The sequence below is a fragment of the Chrysemys picta genome, chromosome 7, assembly GCF_011386835.1.
Source record: "Chrysemys picta bellii isolate R12L10 chromosome 7, ASM1138683v2, whole genome shotgun sequence".
In the NCBI taxonomy this organism is placed as follows: Eukaryota; Metazoa; Chordata; order Testudines; family Emydidae; genus Chrysemys; species Chrysemys picta.
The window spans coordinates 6,954,692-6,974,166 of record NC_088797.1 but is presented as its reverse complement, the minus strand read 5'-3'; the positions used below and the strand labels follow the sequence as shown (position 1 = coordinate 6,974,166).

The 19,475-nt window shown below is 45.2% G+C and overlaps 1 protein-coding gene across 3 annotated transcripts in view; it reads left to right on the top strand.

The window, feature by feature from the left end:
• LRIG1 (leucine rich repeats and immunoglobulin like domains 1) overlaps positions 1-19,475 on the top strand; it is a 133,384-nt gene that overhangs the window by 91,997 nt on the left and 21,912 nt on the right. For 2 of the 3 annotated variants that reach the window (XM_042849982.2, XM_005297824.4), the window contains 6 exons: positions 2,647-2,784; positions 3,992-4,135; positions 6,984-7,127; positions 8,782-8,925; positions 14,545-14,688; positions 19,257-19,337. In XM_042849982.2, coding sequence (XP_042705916.2) covers positions 2,647-2,784; positions 3,992-4,135; positions 6,984-7,127; positions 8,782-8,925; positions 14,545-14,688; positions 19,257-19,337 — 795 coding nt within the window. The remainder of the gene's footprint in view (positions 1-2,646; positions 2,785-3,991; positions 4,136-6,983; positions 7,128-8,781; positions 8,926-14,544; positions 14,689-19,256; positions 19,338-19,475) is intronic. The other variant, XM_042849983.2, reaches the window with a different exon arrangement.

Sequence of the window (19,475 nt, the reverse complement as noted above, 5' to 3'; positions counted from 1 at the left end):
TTTGTACGAATCTACAATTCCGGGCAATTTACAGCTAGATTCTGATTCTGGTTCCAACAGTGGGTCTGAGATCAGAGTTGAACGCATAGTCCCTGATTCAGCACAGGTTTGAAATACACGCTTAAGTTCATTCCTATTTAGCAAAGCACTTAAGAATGTGTTTATCTTTTAAGTATATGCTTTGCTGAACAGAAATGGTTTTAAGTGTGTTGCTTCAAGTTAGGCATGTGCTGAGGTGCTTCCTGAATTGGGCTCTTAGCTACGGTTTGTTTTAACATTACCTGTTATTGGACTCATTTGAAAGGGAAGTTATCAGCTCGAAAAATCGTATTTCTGTCTGAAAACTGGAACCTGCTGAAGTGACAAATTCAGATTATTAACACAGGGCAGTTGGTGTAAGAGAAATTCTTTTTTCCGAGTGTTTAATTTATGGATATGACAGCCCCTTTTGCATAATCAATTTCACTGTTTTCCCTTAGGCATACAATCAGAATATATAGTATCTGGGTATGTCTACATGGGGATTAAAAAACCCATGACTGGTTCAGGTCTGCTCATTGAGGCTCGGGGTTAAAAATTGCAGTGTAGACGCTCCGTCTCCAGCTGCAGGGCTTTTATTGCTGAGTAGACATACCCTCTGGCTCAGGGATCGCTCTCATGTAGAATTCGTTGCAGGAATGAGAAGGCTGAAGTTTGTTTCTTCCTTGCTAAGATGACCTTTACATATATCAACAAGGAGAGCAAAAATAAGTTATTTCAAATGTTTTTAAGGATTTTTTTTTTTAATGTCAGGATGCAGGGCTTGACTCTTATTTATTCTAAGGCCTATTTATGCCACTGTGCCAGCATCTGAAGGGGCTTTCCTCACCGTTAGACCCCTTTTCGTGGCCAGGAATGTGCAAAAAGGGCCTTAGGATAAAATGTTCAAAAGTGGCTAAGTGACTTGGGATCCTAAATCCCACTGGCTTTCAATGAGATTTAGACTCCTAAACCATTGAGACACCTTTTGATAATTTTACCCTCGGCATAAATGAGAATCAGGCCTATCATATTCCAAGGGTGATTCATCAGACAGTGGAAAGTTTGAAACTGACTAATTTAAATTTGACACAGTGTCTCTTTAAACCACCAGCTTAATCTGTGGAGAAACAATCCATTTTTTATTAAGGAGAGGGAAAGAGGACATTGTGCTGTGGAGAGTTACCTTTCCTCACCATTCGTTAAAAACATTTCAATTCACTGAGCTGGGCTTCTGTTAAAGGGTTTTGTCTGGACTTATAAAAGCCGGGGAAGGTCTGGAAACAGAGAGAGGGAGATGGCAAGGACATGTTCAAAGATAAATCCCTGTATGTGAATATTGGATCCCAAGTGTTTGTTTAAAAGATCTGGTCTGGATCTGGAGAGCCTCGTGATCCCATTTTACATTCAAGAATGCTTTGGCTGGCGGCTCGCTCCCCACCTCTCTCCCTTTACTTAGAGGGTAGCTGGCGTGATTAAGCTGTAGTCTTTGTCTGAAATCACTTTACTATCTCTTATTATTCAGCAGGTTCTCAAGTGTCTGTGAATGTCTCTATTTAGAGCTGTCTGTTTCAGCCTTGCTGGTAATAGCAATGACTGTTCACGCTGATCTCAATTCATGTCAGTCATCTGCTTTACTGTTTGTGTCTAATGCCCAATATATAGAGAGAGATTGTAAAGTTTGGTTGCTGTTCTTCCTTCTGAGTCAGGCCAAAAAGGAGTTAGAAAGAAAAGAGAGAGCTTTTATTTTAAAACTAAACTCTCCAGGTGCAAACAGATTTGGAGCTCTTCAGTTGTTTGACAGCTGTGGAAATCCAGTGAGTGATTTGTAATGCTTTCTGTGAGCAAAACGATTCCAATGTTAAATCTCCAGACTATTGATGAAAATGCAGCTGGCTTGAATCATTACTTTGGGGCCAGATCCTACAAACACTGCTGAGTGCAATGCTTAGTGCCGAGAGTTATTTTAAGCTCACTGTTTGGTCTAGGGTAGTAAACAATATGCTAGGAAGTGATTGCAGGATCAAGCCCCTGGATACTGTTTCTATGTGTTAGAAATCATTGTAATTGTAGCTTAGAGCTGGGACTTTTCCAAAGGGCCTCACAACTAGGCAAACAACCCCCAGAGCCTTTCACTGGGATTTGGGTGTCTCTTTATCTCCCTTTGAAAAATTCCAGCCTGTGTGTGTTATGTTGGAATTTTGGCAATTTGCTAAATCATCAGGTGACAGTGGGAGAATTCCTGTGACAATCCCAATCCTGCAGTCTCTCTTAATAATACATTTATTTTGGGAGTTAAGGGTATGGAAGGGATCCAGAATTGGGTCCAAATCTCTGGAAGGAAAATGCATCAGTGGACTCGGTAGTTAGGGAAGAAAGTCTTGTACCAAAATAGAAAAATCTCCAAATGTTTGTGATTTACTACAGTCTGACTAGCCGGAGAAGCAGCAGGGAGCCAGTGTGTGTATCTCTGACACTGGTTTCTGATTGGACCGTTGTTTCAGAAATACATTAAATACCAGTGTGGAAAGCTAACTGGCGAGTGATGGAATCAATTGCTCTCTCTGGTTATATTTTTTTTCTTTAAGGAAACTTGATTCTCTCCAATTCTCATCCTGTCTGTTTCAGGCATCACAACAGGATCCGCAGCGTTGAAGCAAGTCAACTGAAGCCTTACGTTGCCCTGGAAACGTTGGACCTGAGTTCCAATGACATCACGGAAATACGAAGCAGCTGCTTTCCACAGGGACTTCCCATAAAGGAGCTGTAAGTTCTTCTTGTTCAGAACAGCATTAGTCGAGTTACCGCAGCAAAAAGGAGGCCTTTAAAATTGCCTTTAGAAAAGGGTTGCTAACAAACATTTCAAATAGAGCATTATAATTGTGGGTTCTAAATGCAACGAGTGAATTAAAACTCAGCCAGGTGTGTCCCTGTTCCCCCTGCCCCACCTCCACCCCACTCCAGCCTTGTCTTTTTGTTATCTGATGGGTCTGTGAATCATGCAGGGATGTCATTTTGCTAGCTGCACTGGGAGCGGTGTACAGTGACCGGGAAAGGCACGTGTGCCCTTCAGGTGTGGGCATCCTGCATTGCTATGGAAACCTGAAGCCAAAACCTGCATTACTATGGAAACCTGAAGCCAAAACAACTATCCAGAGCAGGGACAGCTCTTCCATAATGGGAACCCCAGAAACATAAGGCGGGAAGAGAGGGTGTCTAGTCCACCCCCAGGCTGAGGCAGGATTAAGCATACCTAGCCTAGACCATCCCGGACAGGTGTTTGTCTACCTTGAGGTCTGTGCCTTGCTTCTGAAAGCAGACACCTGCATCTGGGGAAAAGTGGCTGTTTTCCTTGTGATCACGTAGTCACGTTAAAATGGACGTTGGGTAACCCTCGTTTTTATAGCCATACATACCAGCGGTCAGAGGGAGCCAAACGACCTCCCCTTGAGCCATGCAGGAAAAATACAGCATAATCCTAATGTGTATGTGGTCAGTGATATTACGTTGTGTGTTTTCTAGAAGGCACAAAATAGTGATGCTTCAGCATACGTTTAAAACAGCCTCCACAGGTTCTGCTCATAAGCCGTGTGGGTGCATAAGGAGTGTGTATGCTGTGGGTTTGATCCCACTCCTCTGACTGGAGGCCATCAATTTTTGGAACGGGTGCCATCAGAATGGGGTGACAGCAATGGCCCCTGTATGCTGTGGGCCTGACAGTGAGCCCACCGACTGTCTCCTTCGTTGGAGTAGGTGGTGCCGAGCATCTCTGAAGGGGCACTCAGCCCCTTCTGCTAGGCGCTGACAATGTGCTTTGGGAAAGCGTGTTTGTTTTTATTTGTCCCCAAACCTGCTCGGTTCCAATGTAATGTGTCTAATTTCACCAGCCCGTTTGGAGACCAAGCAAAGGCTGATAACTAGCAACGAAGGCCTCTGACACAACCGTTATGTTTTCTGTGCTGATTTATTACAGCAACCTGGGGAGCAACAGAATCAGCACCCTGGAGCCTGGTGCTTTTGATAGTCTGTCACGGTCCCTGCTAACACTTCGACTGAGTAAAAACAGGATCACCCTGCTTCCTGTTAAGGCATTCAAGTTACCCCGGCTAACACAACTGTGAGTAGAAATGTGCACTTTAATTAAGGTTAACCAAACTTTATGGAGACAAAATTTCCCTGAGGACATACGCACCAAATGTAACCCTTCCTCACCCTGCATCTATAAAACTTGGAATAAGCTATATTTAATAGTCCTATGGCGACACCTAATAAAACAAATTAAGAGAGTGGGGGGGTGTGTGTGTGTTGTGTGTGTTTGTTTGTCCGTCTCGTACCTATTCACTTATTTAGGTCACTCTTTTTAGATGAAAATAATGTAACTGCTCAGCCTCTCAGCTCTTTACAGTATCAAATATATCTCTTTCCCTTAACATTTTTTGGGTTGGGGAAAAAATGTGTTTTGCAAGTGGGCAGAAAGAGCTGAGTGACAGCATTATGTTTTCGAGACCACACAGGTATCTTTATGTGGCAATAAAAATGCAACGAAGGAAGGTTGTTAAACTGTGCAGTGATATTTGAGCGGCCAAAATAGTCCTTTCGATGAGCTAACACACACGTTGCTATTGTCTTGGCTGCGGTACAGCGTGAACTACGTAGACAAAGATCTACATGTGCATCTATAAATGTGCCTTATGTGCAAACAGTCAATCTAATCGTTTAGCTTTTCCCCTTTACAGGCCAGATCTAAGGCCTGCTGCATTCTTTTCACTGAGTTTGATGGGCTTCGGATCAAGCTCTGTTTGCCCAAAAGACCATAGATAAGATTGAAACCAGTACCTCCAAATGGCAAACCATCACCACCCTATTAAGTAAACCGAAAGTGCCTAGTTTTGTTCAAGCTGTAGTCCTGGTCAGTGGGTATCGAAGGTCAGGGGAGGCCTTGCCCATGCTCTGCCCTGAGGCCCTGCTCTCAGTCTGCCTCTCCCCTGAAGCTGGCTGGTGGCCTGGCGCTCGGGGCTCAGGCCAGGGGCTGTGGTGGCTAGGGGCAGCCTGGGGTGACTCGGGCCAGCCAGGGGGTCAGGCAGCTCTGGGAAGCTGGGGCGGGCCAGCGAGGGCTCTGGCCATGGGGTGGAGGGGCTTGGAACTCCAGCAGGTGGGGGCAGGGCCGGGAGACTAGCCTCCCCGAAGTGGGGGGTTCACCCACCGCCTGTGGCTTCAGTTAAAAACTACTCCTACTACCCAGCCACATTTTGCTTGTCCCCTGGGAAGCTTGCTTATGAGATGCTTGACTGCGTACATCCATGGATGTAAATTTGCCCTTGGATGCATACAGGATTCACGTTTCCTTCAGCACTGAACATCTACCAGGAAGTTTTGAAGAACACCTAAGCTACTTAGGAGCACGTTCCATGGAGAGTCAGTGGTATTTGAGCTCCTCAGCTCCTTAGGAGGAAGGTTTTCAAATGAGTCTAATTTTCCCCTGTATGGGTATAGGAATGAACATCTACCTGTCTAGAACGGCACACAAAATGGTATGGATGGGGTAGCTGGAGTTTCAGAATTAATCCTCTATAACTTTTCAGGTGAAGTATGGTTGAATAGTATCGCTAGCAATGCTGCAGAGCAGGACGTGGCAAGCTTGAAGTAGTCTTTTAATTATGCTCAGAAAGGATGTTAGAATAGCATTAAAGCTGAGTTTTAATCCCCAAAAATCAGAAAGCAGCTGCTTCCACACCCCCCCCCAACCCAAACAAACAAACAAAAAACCCAGCCCTGTGTATTGCCCATGCTGGTGTGACAGCTGCTACCTTGGCTCCCACTGGGAAGTGGAGAAGGCGCCTGCATTGGGTTGGTTTTGCGCCCCAGCAAGCTGGTATCCAGGTAACTGCTGTACACACACAATGTAGGAGCACAGGCATTTTTGCAGGTGCAAAATTGGAGGCAGGCTTGAATGTAGTATGAAAGTTTGACCTTCCTGTTTAAATCTATACATCTGTTCTTAGTACACCATGCTGGATGAAATCCTGCCTCTCTTGAAGTCAATGGGAGTTTTGCCACTGACTTTAGTGAGGCTGGCATTTCACCCTGGTGTCTAGATCTAACTCATGGCATGATCTGTAACTGCCTATTCTAATGCCCTGAGTATAGGTTAAGTCAAGTCACCAGTTATACTCACGTATTATTGGTGAGTATAGTGCACAGAAATAATTGGCTTTCCTAAGTTTTATTTAAACTTTCCTTAGTTTTAAAAAAATGCTTAATAAAGAAAACATTTTGGAGGTTTCATCGGAAACCTCTTGTTTCTTTCTTTATTACTTTCTTAATATAGGGAAAAAAGGCTAACGTTGTCAAGGAAACTGAAGGTTATCCTTCCAAACTAGTAATAAAATTTGCACTTGACATATGTTTGTCAGAGTAAATTTTTACAGGCCTGTTACAAGCCTTTATAAATAGAGGTTTGTAAGGATGTAATGCTGATCCCTAATTGTATGGGTTTGAATGGTGCTTCTGTGTTGGAACAGATGAAGTGTGAAGATTGAACTCAGTTGATGAAAAGTATAAATGGCTTATCTGAAAAGCATATGGGGGAGGGGAATACTATTGTACATCTATTTTACTTATTGCCCTATATTGGAGTTTCCTCAGGGCTTTAATTCAGCCGGAGCAGAGCTCTGGTAAATATTTTCAGATCCACAGGGCTGAAGCCCAGAGCCCCGAATGGTGGGGTGGGGGCTCTGGGAAATACTCTGAGAATTTAAGCCCTGAGTTTGCTCAAGAAGGAGTTTGTTTAAGAGAAAATGGGCCCCGGTGACTTTCCAGGCTCGTTTCCGATGCCCTTCTGCTCTCTCATGGGAACAGTTCATGAAGACGTTGTTGGCATTCCTCCCCCACATTGTGTGTCACAGAGATGATTTCATGACAAAGGACTGGGATTTAATACATTTCTACGGTGTTGATGATTTTAGGGAGTTAAACCGGAATCGCATCCGCCTGATTGAAGGCCTGACGTTCCATGGATTGGACAGCTTAGACGTTCTGAAGCTGCAACGCAACAACATAAGCAAACTGACCGACGGGGCCTTCTGGGGTCTGGCCAAGATGCAAGTTCTGTAAGTTGGGGGAAAGATTTATTTTCTCTGTGCAGTGTGGACTTCTCCTGTGATCTCCTCCTTTCCCCCACAGTTCTGCCAGGGACTGGTGGGCACTCTTGACATATGGCCTGCCGTCACACAACAGCAGGTGGAGGATGTTTGTGCTCTGAGATCTTCGGTTCTGCCTCTCATCCACTAGATACCCAGTCTCTGCTCTGCTTTGTCACCTCCACACTGCTTTACTTGAGGCGATTGTAAAAGGAAGGGAAGGTGTAATGCCATTACTGGTGCCTCTTTCTGTGCCATGCGTGCACTGGATTCCAGGGTGCTGCCACACGTAACCCTTCCCCTTTCTCCAGCAACCTGTATCCCTGTGTCAGTGTATTGAGTCTGGCTGGTGGTTCTGACCGGATTACACGAGTTGAATAAATTACCGTTTCCAGGTAAATTCCCATTGCTCTCGTCTCTTGGACGCTGCCCTCATTTAGTGTCCTGAGGTGTTTCTCAGGACAAACACCTCCTGCTATGTGGAGATATGACACCCATATATCCAACACTGCTTAGAATATGGTCCCAGAGATCCCTGGCTTCTGAACGCTACCAGCCAGCTGTTCAGTACACATCCTCCGGCAGGGATTATTTCAGAGACCTCACGTATATTTGTGTGCAAACTAAAGCCCTGATCCTGCAGTGTGCCTCTCAGGGCCCCATTGACTTCAAAGGGGCTCTGCACGGGGACATAGCCACATGCCTCACATTGCAGGATCTCCTTGCATTACCACTGTGATTAGGCGACCATCCATGGAATTGATTTGGAGTGGAAGCTGGACAGAAGGATTTAACAACAGTCTCACTCCCCTTCCACAGCATGGTCAACCAGAGCTCCTCTAGTAAGATTTCAAATTGACCATTTATGCCTTATGTACATGGTAGAATCCTCTTGAAATATATTTATGTATTCTTCAGAAATCTTTAGGAAACATTGCAAGGCCTTACCAGCATAAGTGACACTCACAATTCGAACACCCTTTTATTCCCGAACCCTTATCAATTCCCCGACACACACACACCCGCCAAAAAAACCCCCAAATCCTAACCCAACATAGTGTTGATCCCCAAAAGGGAGATTTGCCAGAAACTCCATGAGGTCCAGTAAACTTTGCTGTTGATTTTACATGGAAGGCACTCAAATGCTGTGATGGTGAGCAGCAGTATAAAACCCGAAGATAGATAAAACAACAATGCCAGCGACTCCTTGAAGCTTGTGGATACACAATGATTAGCTTTGTCCAATTCTTTAGGGGAATATAAAAGAGTTTGGGCAATACCATTTACCTTTGTTGCAACAGAGCTCTGGGAACTAACTCCTAGTTTGACACTGGGAGAAGGCGTGAAGTGTGTCTGGGAGGCAGTTTTCCCATCTGAACAAAGGATGATTAAATAGCTCCATATTTTTTTTTTCCCTCCTGCGTGTCCTTGTATTTGCATACTCAGCAGGCGTGCGCACGTGCTTGAGTGTATGTCGAGATGTACAGACCTGGGTGTAAAAGAAAAGTGAACATTTTATAGAAAGTTTCCCAGTTCTTTTTGGAAGTCCTAAACGGCATCAAAATGTGACTGGTGCTGCCTGACGGTGTGGATAGTCTGTCATTTACCCTTCTTGTCTTCATAGGCACCTGGAGTATAACAGCCTGACACAAGTGAACAGCGGCTCTCTCTACGGCCTCTCATCTCTCCACCAACTTCACCTCAGTAACAACTTGATATCCTACATCAACCCCGAGAGCTGGAAGTTCTGTCAGAAGCTGCACGAGCTGTAAGTTGCTTCCTGATAGCAATAACGACCTTGTTAGTTATTACAGCACCTGCTCGAAAGGTGTTTGTGCTGGGCATAAGGAATAGATCCTGCTAAAAATATATACATTCGTTTACAGGGACTAAAAGGCAGATTGAGGTTACAGTTTGCGGCTCCTTTTAGGTTATCTAGTTGCCAGACTTGTGTTCTCTTGCACTGAATCAACTGAATAGCTCAGAGGAAACTTTGCTTTATTAGTTTGTATTTTACAGTTGACATAATAAATAATCACATTTAAACCACCTAACATCTGGCTACCTCAAAAGCAATGAGTGAAGTGTTTTACTCTTGTCTCTTCTGTTTATAAATTACTCTTACTATAGGGCTCATCTGTTGGAAGGTAAAAACGTTGGCCTCGTTCTCCTGAGATTCCCAGCTGTGAACATTTCATTTACGATCTCTTTGATAAATAAAAATGTACGCGGCCTCGGGGGAGAGATGTCAGCATCTCTGTCATTGCTAATGTTCCGATGAAGGAGACGCATTTGGGATGCTTGCAATATTGACAGGGCTAGCAGTCACTCCCTAAACATGCTAAGCTGTTTGGTTAGAAAACACAATATAGATTTGTTTTTAAAAGAAAAACGTGACAAGTTCAGTTTTATTATGGAACTGTAGCTCCTGCTTTCAGATCTCATCCTGCTAGGAGATTCATAGATTCCAAGGCCAGAAGGGACCATTCTGATCATCTAGTCTGACCTCCTGTTATCACAGGCCAGAGAACTTCTCCCAGAATAATTCCTAGAGCAGATCTTCTCAAGCTAAACATTTTTAGGAGTTCCCCTTTCCATTGAGAAAGATACTAGATCTCAAATTCAGAAATGTTTTGATGATGAGAGAAGAAATATTATCTGGAGAAAATGTTCATGAAATTCATCTAATTTATCAGACGTGTCTGAGATGGCTGCCTTGAAAGGTACTTCTTCCTGCAGCGATACGCTCGGCATGTAGCCTGATAACCACAGGCTACTTGACATAAAGAGCTGTGTTTGGTACAGGAACTCCTCACTTAATGTTGTAGTTATGTTCCTGAAAAATGCAACTTTAAGCGAAACGATGTTAAGCGAATCCAATTTGCCCATAAGAATTAATGTAAATGAGGGGGTTAGGTGCCAGGGAAATTTTTTTCACCAGACAATAGACTGTATTATATAAGAGACACACACACAGGGAAATTTTTTTCACCAGACAAAAGACTGTATTATATAAGAGACACACACACACACAGGTTTCAGAGTAACAGCCGTGTTAGTCTGTATCCGCATCCGAAGAAGTGGGCTGTAGTCCACGAAAGCTTATGCTCTAATAAATTTGTTAGTCTCTAAGGTGCCACAAGTACTCCTGTTCTTCTTTTTACACACACACACACACACACTCTCTCTCTCTCTCTCTCTCTCTCTCTCTCTCTCTCTGAGGTGGAGGAGTTAGAGGGTGGGATATTTTCCAGGGAATGCCTCACTGCTAAATGAGCTAGCAATTGACTGAGCCCTCAAGGGTTAACTCTCACACTCTAGGAGGCAGCAGGAAAGGAGGGAGGGCAGACAGAGACACACACCCTGTGTGTGAGAGAAAAAATGCGCATTTCCCCTTTAAGTAGCTGACCCCAGGCTTAAGTACATTGCCTTGTTAATTCAATCAGCTTGCTGAGACCTCCTGAGACCACAGCTACTACCTAGAAGCTCCCTCCGTAGTGTCTCCCCCACCCCCCGCTCTATGGAAGATGGGGTAAACGGGGTGCGGGGGAGGGAGAGACACCCTGACATTAGCCCTCCTTCTCCCCCTCCCCCCGCACAGCAAGCAGGAGTCTCTGGGAGCAGCTCCAAGGCAGAGGGCAGGAGCAGCACATGGCAGTGGGGGGAGGGACACAGCTGAACTGCAGGCAGCTGCTGCACAGGGAACTTAGGGGAGTGGGGAGCTTATAGGGGGAGCTGATGGGGGGCTGCCGGTCCACCCTGGTTCCAACCACCCACAGCTAGCTGCAACGGGCTGCTCTTCCTGCAAGCAGGGGACAAAACAGGGGGCTGACAAACGACTTAGGAGGGAGCATTGCGCAACTTTAAACGAGCATGTTCCCTAATTGATCAGCAACTTTAACCGGGAGGACTTTAAGTGAGGAGTTACTGTATTTCACTAGCTCAGGATGGTGCTAAGAATTTTCCCAGACTTCAGAGCTGAGGCCCAATGGCCTTCTCTGAGAGTCAGCACATTGCCTCACCCCCGTCCTGCTCAAACCTAAAGAATCAAAGGGAAGGAAGTCTTCATTCTCTGGACATGTCTAGGGAAGTGTAGCTCTAGCGGGGCAGAATTGCCAAATTTGGAGTCACAGAGGGTATTGATACTGCACTAAGGAGAACGCTGTTGTCAGCCAAGTCATGGATCTGGAAGGAGATTAAGGAAATAATAAATGGAGATATCCTAGAACTGGAAGGGACCTCAAAAGGTCATTGAGTCCAGCCCCCTGCCTTCACTAGCAGGACCAAGTACTGATTTTGCCCCAGATCCCTAAGTGGCCCCCTCAAGGATTGAACTCACAATGCTGGGTTTAACAGGCCAATGCGCAAACCACTGTGCTATCCCTCCCCCCTAAATGGTCAGTGGCCTACATTGCTGCCGAGGAAAAGGTGTCAGGGCCATTAAGACATGCTCGGTCTGAATGGGATTGGTTCTGAAAGTCGGGGGAACCATATTTGGTTTAGATTTGTAAGGTGGCCACCTGGACGTTAGCACACACCTTTGCAAAATATTACAGGGTTTTGCAGACATAGCTTCAGGCCTTATTGGAAAAGTCTCCTTCAGATTTTGTTTGTTATTGTTAAAGCTGTTGATTTTCAGTTATCAGAGAATGTTTTCTGTCTACATTTTTGTAGACTCAACCAAAGCCCATGAGATGGGTAGACCCTTCCATGGGAGGGAAGCGGAGTATGATGCCAATAAAAGGTTGTTTGTGTTTGTCTCCATCTTCTGGTTGGGAGGAAATATAGCTCAAGCATTTGGACTGGTATAGAAGATGTCAAAGAAAGGAAAACTTATGCCACCGGGGAGGTGTCTTAAATGCTTGGTTGTGCCAGCAAATCAGGTACTTGGATATCTACATAGTAGAATAAACCCTCAATTTCAGACCTAAAATGCTGGTATAAATACACCAAATAAAAATGGGGAGCTAGACTGGGACCTTTTTAAAAAAAAAAAAAAATGAAGCCCATTATCCACAGTTTGATTTCATGGGAATGAAATGTCAGGGAAAATGTAACGTACTCAAATATAAATCAGAAATAGAACTTCTGGCTGTCTAACAGGGTACCAGTTACCCCTTTTGGTTTTCTTATTATCATCACTCTCTGCTCCACGCACCCAACTTGACACCAGCCGAGAAGAGCTATTTAGACAGGCTGGTCCAAAATCTCATGCTGCAGAAGCAGAATGCTAATAGTTTCTCACGGGTAGAGTGACAGAAATGTAGGGCAAGCAGTGCAGACCTGCCTGCTTCTCTCCCAACCTGGCTCATGTAAAGTCCTGAGGAGGAAAATGGGCTGTTTTGTAAACCAGCCTGTTCTGTGAGCGGGAGGCTGAGATATGAGCGTGCTGCGGACCAGGTGTTGAGCATCTGAAACTCTCCCGCTGATTGCACCATACCCAAAGATACTCTAAAGCTTGCTGCTGTCCATCTTCAAGTGACGTCAGGAAAATCTGGAGGGAACATGCCTTTACCGATCCCAGCAGAAACCCTTCTGGGTAATATCAAAGGGGACTGTTTTTTTCCCTAGCCAGGTTTAGGATTACTCTCTAGCAGTGGGTTTTTGTGTGTGTGTGTCAGGGGGAGGGTTAAGCCAAATTCTTTAATCACAGGTGAGGACATAATTTTGATCAGCTGCCAGTTCTTCATAACTAACACTACAGCTTCTTTAGAAACTAAAGTATGTTGTCCTATGCCTTTTTGAAACTCATTAATCTCTGCTGAATTTCTTCCAACGCCTTCCTGCTCACACATTTGAAAGACAGACGGCTCATTTGCCAAGTAAATGACACTTGCGGTGCTTAAGAATATATGTCTGTTTTGACTTAGGTTTTGGCTTGTGCAATGACTTTCATGTGTGCCCTAGACACATTTTTAAGTGGGCTGGTTAAGAGGCAGGGCTATACGAGGAATCTGGAAGTTTGGAAAGAGTTGAGAGATTGTTTTCATTGCCTATATTACAAAGGGCTTCAGTATTTGGCCAGAGCAAAATGGGTGAGATTTTCAAAGGTGCCTAAGTGACTTAGGATCACAAGTTCCAGTGACTTCCATTGGGTCTTGAACTCCTGAGTCACCCACCCTGTGGGCCAACTTTCTGGTCCTGCTCAGCTTGGGTGAGTGCCAAACACTTGTGCACCAAAATCCCAATGCTGCGCCTTATTTAGTCACCAGAGGCTACTCTGATTTGTACCCAACTGCCAGCAGTCCCAAAGGGCCACTCCAGCAACTTGGAGTAGCCCGAGCCCATGGAAAATCTGACTAAAACCAGCCATGCACTCTGCTCCCTGGGCTAGCAAGTGATGGCTTTGCTTGTGTATACCACCAGGGAATTCCCTCACCAGAACAGTCCTTGATTGGCCAGTTGTCACAGCCCCTGTGCAGTAGCAGTGCTGTGGTGTTTGTGACAATGCTGTAGCATTTTCCTATAAGGGTGCGGCTATTTATTGCCTGAGGAGTTGCTGATTGCTAGCAGCATTCCCCCACTTTTCCTCCTGTTGGCTGGTCCAAGGAGCTTCCTCGACTCCCTTGCACTGCCTGCCTGTTAGCTTTTCTTAGTACCAGCTACCGAATGGCACGGGAGCAGTATTAAAAAAAAGCCAGACCGAGCACATGCGATGGGAAAAGGACGGATGAAAGCCCTCCAGTGTTGGTCACTGCTGTTAGTCTAGGGGATCTCCAGCATGCTTTGAACTCTGAGATAAAGGGCAGAGGGACTGGAGGAGGGCTGCGATGGGTGACCTTTACTTTGCACAAAGGGGAAATATTAAAATGTGCATTGCTAAACATTTGAGTTGCTATGTGGGTGCAATTGCTCTGGCCTGCGCTTTCAACTGGCGGGCAAGCGGTGGAGACACCCACACCTACCCGCCTGGGGCTTCCCTCGCAGAAGTGACTGAAGATGCAACAGCCAGGGCCATGCAAAGAATCTGCATCGATTTCAGAATCCTCCTTTCCGAAGGTGTCAGCATCTTGCAGCCTCAAAGCAAGGAGGGAAGGGTGATCGTCTCTACTCTTTATCTCTTTGAGTCCAGCTGCGAGGAGAGATTGGGCCCAACTGGTGTTGATGGTGATGGCTGTGTGTCATAGAATCATAACCAGACTTACACTTAGCGCTACCTGATCTGCCCCTCATTGTTATGCTCCAGGTCATCCTCTCTCCCCTTGGTGATATTTGCAAACTGCTGCCCTGGTTTTCACCTAACTAACCTGTTCTGCCTCCCTACAGTAACTGTTTTATATAGGAGCTGCAGGTGAGGCATAGATGTGTCGAGACAACATGGCTATTGCAGAGCGGCTCAGGCAATGCCGGGTAGAGTGATTGGATTTCTGTTTGGTTTTCTCTTTAGAATATTGTCCCATAACAACCTAACCAGACTGGATGAGGGGAGCTTGGCAGACCTGGGAGGACTGCATATACTGCGACTCAGCCACAATTCCATCAACCATATCGCAGAGGGAGCTTTCAAAGGACTCAAAAACCTGCGTGTTCTGTAAGTTACCTGGCTGCTCCCTCCGCTTTTCTCTCTCTCTCACACTCACCCCCCCCCCAAATCTCCCTCTGCATTAGATGCAGCAGTCTTCCTTACTTTACAGTTTTAAATTCTCCTAAGTGTTCCTGTGCGCTGTTAAGCAGCTGTTGTGTTTCACCCCAGAAGTATTTCAGTGTTGAGGAGGGAAGGGATCCCTATGTATCCTTTATCATCAGTGCTGGACTAGTGAATGTTTGTGTCAGATCCTAGCCTGAAAGGAGCTTTAAAAGTGCAGAGTAAAAATTATTAGTATTCAGAATTAGTTGATAGCTCTGCACTTGGATAAGATGGATTTCTTTGCTGGTCAGGGAGCAAAATTTTTCATGAGTTGCCTATTTTAGATTCATTAGATGTTTTTGTGGTTCCCCTTTCAGATTTAGGCCTGGCAGAGCTCTAACAGCAGCATTTTCCATACTGTCCTTTGAGTTCGATGGGGCTGTGCATCTGGTTCAGTGTTAGTTGAAGCACCTCATAAAAGGACTGAATCTTAAGAAACCAGTTTAGGTTCCACTGTAAATCCAATACACATGAAGAAGAATCTTTCCATCGCTCAAGTGTTTTTACATGTTTTCCTTTCCCCCTCTTATTAACCAATGAATGTAATATAAAAATCTATCCTAAAATAACACTGAAAGCCTGACTGACTGGCAAAACCAATGAGGTTCAGTCAGGGCTAGAGAGATGACGGCTTGCTGACATGGAGGAGAATCGTACACAAAGCTGCACTTAGCCTTGGGCCCAGACCATAAGACTGACAAGACAATGGATGCTGCAAGTGACATGCTTACTAGTCAGCATGAGATGGAGAAGAATTGCCCGATTAGCCAATTTGATGGTGGCAGCCTGCATTTCTTATGAGTCCCAATCCCATTAAAGTCACTGGGAATCTTCCCTTTGACTTCCGTGGGAGCAGACTCAGGCCCGATGTTGGGGGGGAAAAGGGGCCCCTTTTTGGTTGTGAAACTTTGTGTCGATTTGACTCCCTATCTGTAACACAAGCTGGGGGAAAAAAATCAACTATGTTATAAAGAGAGAGTTTCAAAGTGTCCTGGCCTAGCATGGGAAATGACCCTTCGAGTCATTGTTCTGTCCTGTTTAGCGGATGACGTACGTTTCAGGGAATATTCCTGCAAGTTGACCAGACAAGGGCAGAACAAGGTGGCATTGGAAAAGAGCAGTCTGGCCCTGATCCTCAAGCTGGTGTAGATGGATTCATCATCCTAGTTTCCTGGATTTTAAGGCCAGTAGGGACTATTAGATCCTGTAGTCTGACCTCCCGCGTGATACAAGCCATGGAATGTCGCCGCTGACCAGTAACTTGTGTAGGACTAAAGCGTATCTACCAGAAAGGCAGCTAGTCTTGAGAGGAAGAACCCACCAGCTTGTTCCAGTGTCCTCAGGGTAGCTCCTTCCGTTTGCACCAGCCGAGGCTCTGGCCTGCACGGTTCTTTCATCTCAGCTGCCATGAAATCCCTTGGACAGGTTTAACAGCTCAGCCTTCAAGGCCAGTTGTGTTCATTGGATTTTTATTCTGGTTTTTAAAAAGAAATACAGCGTGGTACTTTTATTCCCCTTCATTGAGCCCCATTATGTTTCGATTAATGAAAAGGAAGTCAGAACAGAGGAGCTTTCCCGTCCCTGCTTACTGTACTGGACACATCTTATTTATTCTTTTATTGAGTTTCACACGGGAGGAAGTGACTGAAAAGTGATTCTTTTTATTTTATTTTTTTTTTCTTCTTAAGCTTCTTTCAACCACTGGCATTCAGAAAGGGCCTTCTCCCAGGCAGCTGTCAGGGCAGGGACTAAAGGCTTCCCAAAGAAAAAATAGGGGAGCGGGAATGGATAGATCTGTGCCCTTTGCAGCAAATGCAGAGCCTCCTTTGTGTCCAGTGCAAGGAGAGAGAGAGTGAGCTCTAATTGAACAAAGAGGAAGGCTATTGGGTCCTGCACCTGGTGATAAAGACCCGAGCATGCTTTAATTATGGCCTATTGTTGAGGAGTCTTTGGTGGGTGTGAAACTGCTGAAATGTGGAGCTATTCAAACAGAGGTCAGGCCTGGGGACCTCACAGCATAATGATTAACAAGGCAGCAAGCATTCAGGCTCAGCCAGCCAGAAACAATAGGAAATTGGCAACAGGGGCTGGGAGAGAAGAGAAGTTGAATACAAAGAGAGCCAGGCCAGAATACCCACGCTCTCTATTTTTTTGTCCATTTGAAAAAAAAATCACATCTCTCTCTCTCCCCCCCCCCCCCCCCCCAACACTAAGCCTTTCAGCTTCCTGTAGGAGAACAAGCCTCACGACAAGCCAGGCTATTTTCTTTTCCCTTTTTAAGAAAACACCCTGTGACACTCACTCAATAAAAGTATGTGCCAGAGATCTCAAACATTCTCAACACCTCCCTCCTGTCTCCTCTCATACTGTGAAGAGGCCAGGAGGCTAGTGGTCCCAAGTACTGTGGCAGGGCTGGATGGGGTGGAATTGGCCTCAGGACAAATCTCCAGGAATAGAGGATTTATTCATGTGTCCCAGAAAAGAGAACCTAAGTTGCAGGCGGGTTAGTTGATGTACAGTGTGAAACTGGCAGGAATTAAAACACGTGGCCCCTAAAACGTGAAATGTTTATAATCCAATTTATAGAACACTGTCCTCCCAACATCTTGCAATGCACCGTGGCGAGTCTCCCAGGCCCTGCCTCTCTTCTCTGTTCTCACTTGTCTCTCCCCAACTGCCACTGGAGCATTGTTTGCGCCCACACCCTACTGCATTGTTATTCTGCCATCCGCTTGGCATGGGTCTATCCACAGATCATACTGACAGCCACTATGACGCTGCCTGGGCCAGTGTCACGCTGAGACATGGGACTCGGGTCTGAGAATGACGCCGGCTGAGAAATGGGCATTGTGTCCGTGGGCCATTTCTTTTCACAACCTTAGTTCATGTTGAAAAGCCCAAGAAATCATTGCTAGCAACAAAGACTGCAGTTAATTTGGGTACCTGTGGCAAAAAATCAGTCCTGGCCTGGCTGAGGAAGTCTTGGTACCGAGCTATGGTATTCTTCTGTTCTCATATCATGTGTTAATGTGTAACGCACAAATTGAAAGAAAAAGAAACCCCATTGAAACACTTGCTGTTCTAATAATCTTTTAAGATGCTAAGAAAATAATGGATTTATGAGGGACTGGGGGTTGTTTTGTGGGGGGGTTTTTGTGCCTTCCCTGTTAAAAGGCCTAAAAAGTGTGTTTATTTTTATTTTATTTTATTTTTAAAAAGAACATTAGAAATTCTAAAGTTCTGTCTGCTGAAAGGCACTCTACTGCCTGGAGATTCTTTAAAAATCTTTGGTGGTTTCTGGTTTGCTTGTTTTTATTAAGATCCATGTAACTCCAGAAACTAATGAGCATTTCGAAAATTAAACTGGGAAAAGGCCCTCTTTATTCAAGAATAAGAATGACCACATGGGGAGTTACAACAGTATAATTATGCTAGTATAGTTATGCTGCTAAATTTCTCTGTATAGACAAGACCTTAGACTGTGGAAGTCTTCATTGCCACAGGAAGTCATTGAGGCCAAAAATGTAACAGGATTCAAAAAGGGACTGAACAGTTATATGGATGACAAGAAAATCCAGAGTTACCACACTAATTATAACGGAATTCTGGGAAGTCTATTAAGCCTCATGTTTCATGGCTTAAGCCCGTATATCTGACTGTTAGGCTTTGGCTACACTGGCGCTGTACAGCGCTGCGACTTGCTGCGCTCAGGGGTGTGAAAACACCCCCCTGAGCGCAGCGAGTACAACGCTGTACAGCGACAGTGTAATCAGTGCCTGCAGCGCTGCATGCTCGCTCGCAGCGCTGCAAGCTACTCCCCTTGGAAAGGTGGAGTACATACAGCGCTGCGAGAGCTGGTGGCGTGACTACACACGCGCTTCACAGCGCTGCCAAGTCCCGAGTGTAGCCAAGCCCTTAGACATCAGGATGAGAGGAGGCCGAACATGTAGCACAGATTATCCCACATCTGGGTATTGTGCAATTCTTACACCTTCCTCCAGAGGATTGGGTACTAGCCACTGTTTAAAACAATACTCAACTAAATGGACCTTGCATCTGACCATTCTTATGACCTCTGTTTTTTGTTGTTTTAAAAGGCAGAACAAGCTGCTCTTTGTCTGAGGGGAACTTTCCCCCTCCAGGACTTCTTCATATAGCACAAAGAATTAGAAAAGAGCATAAACCCAGATTTTAAAAATCCACTGCAGGTCACTTTTAAAGTGGCAAAAGGGATCAGATTGGAAAGCATCAGTTACTTTCTTTAGTGCAAGAAAAGTCATATAAAAGTAGTTGGCTCTGCTCAAACAAAGTCTGCTTCGCTGCAGTGCCAGGCTTACAGATCACAATGATGTACAGCAAGGACAGAATGGGAAGCTCTTTGTAAGCTATTCCCAAACTTTTTCCTTTAGTTCTTTAATGGCGAGCCCAGGACTGAGAAATTGATTGTGAGCTTTCTTTTGTCTTCTCCCCAGGGACCTGGACCATAACGAGATTTCAGGCACAATAGAAGACACCAATGGGGCTTTTACAGGCCTCGAAAACCTAAGCAAGCTGTGAGTAGCCCAGCTTTAGAAGTTTTGTTGAGCTCCTTACGTGAAGGGGGCGGGGGTGGGTGGGGAGGGTTTCTTATACAGACTTTGGGAACAGGGAAAAATCTGAAGAAAGTCTGAGACATGACAGCCCCCCTCTCC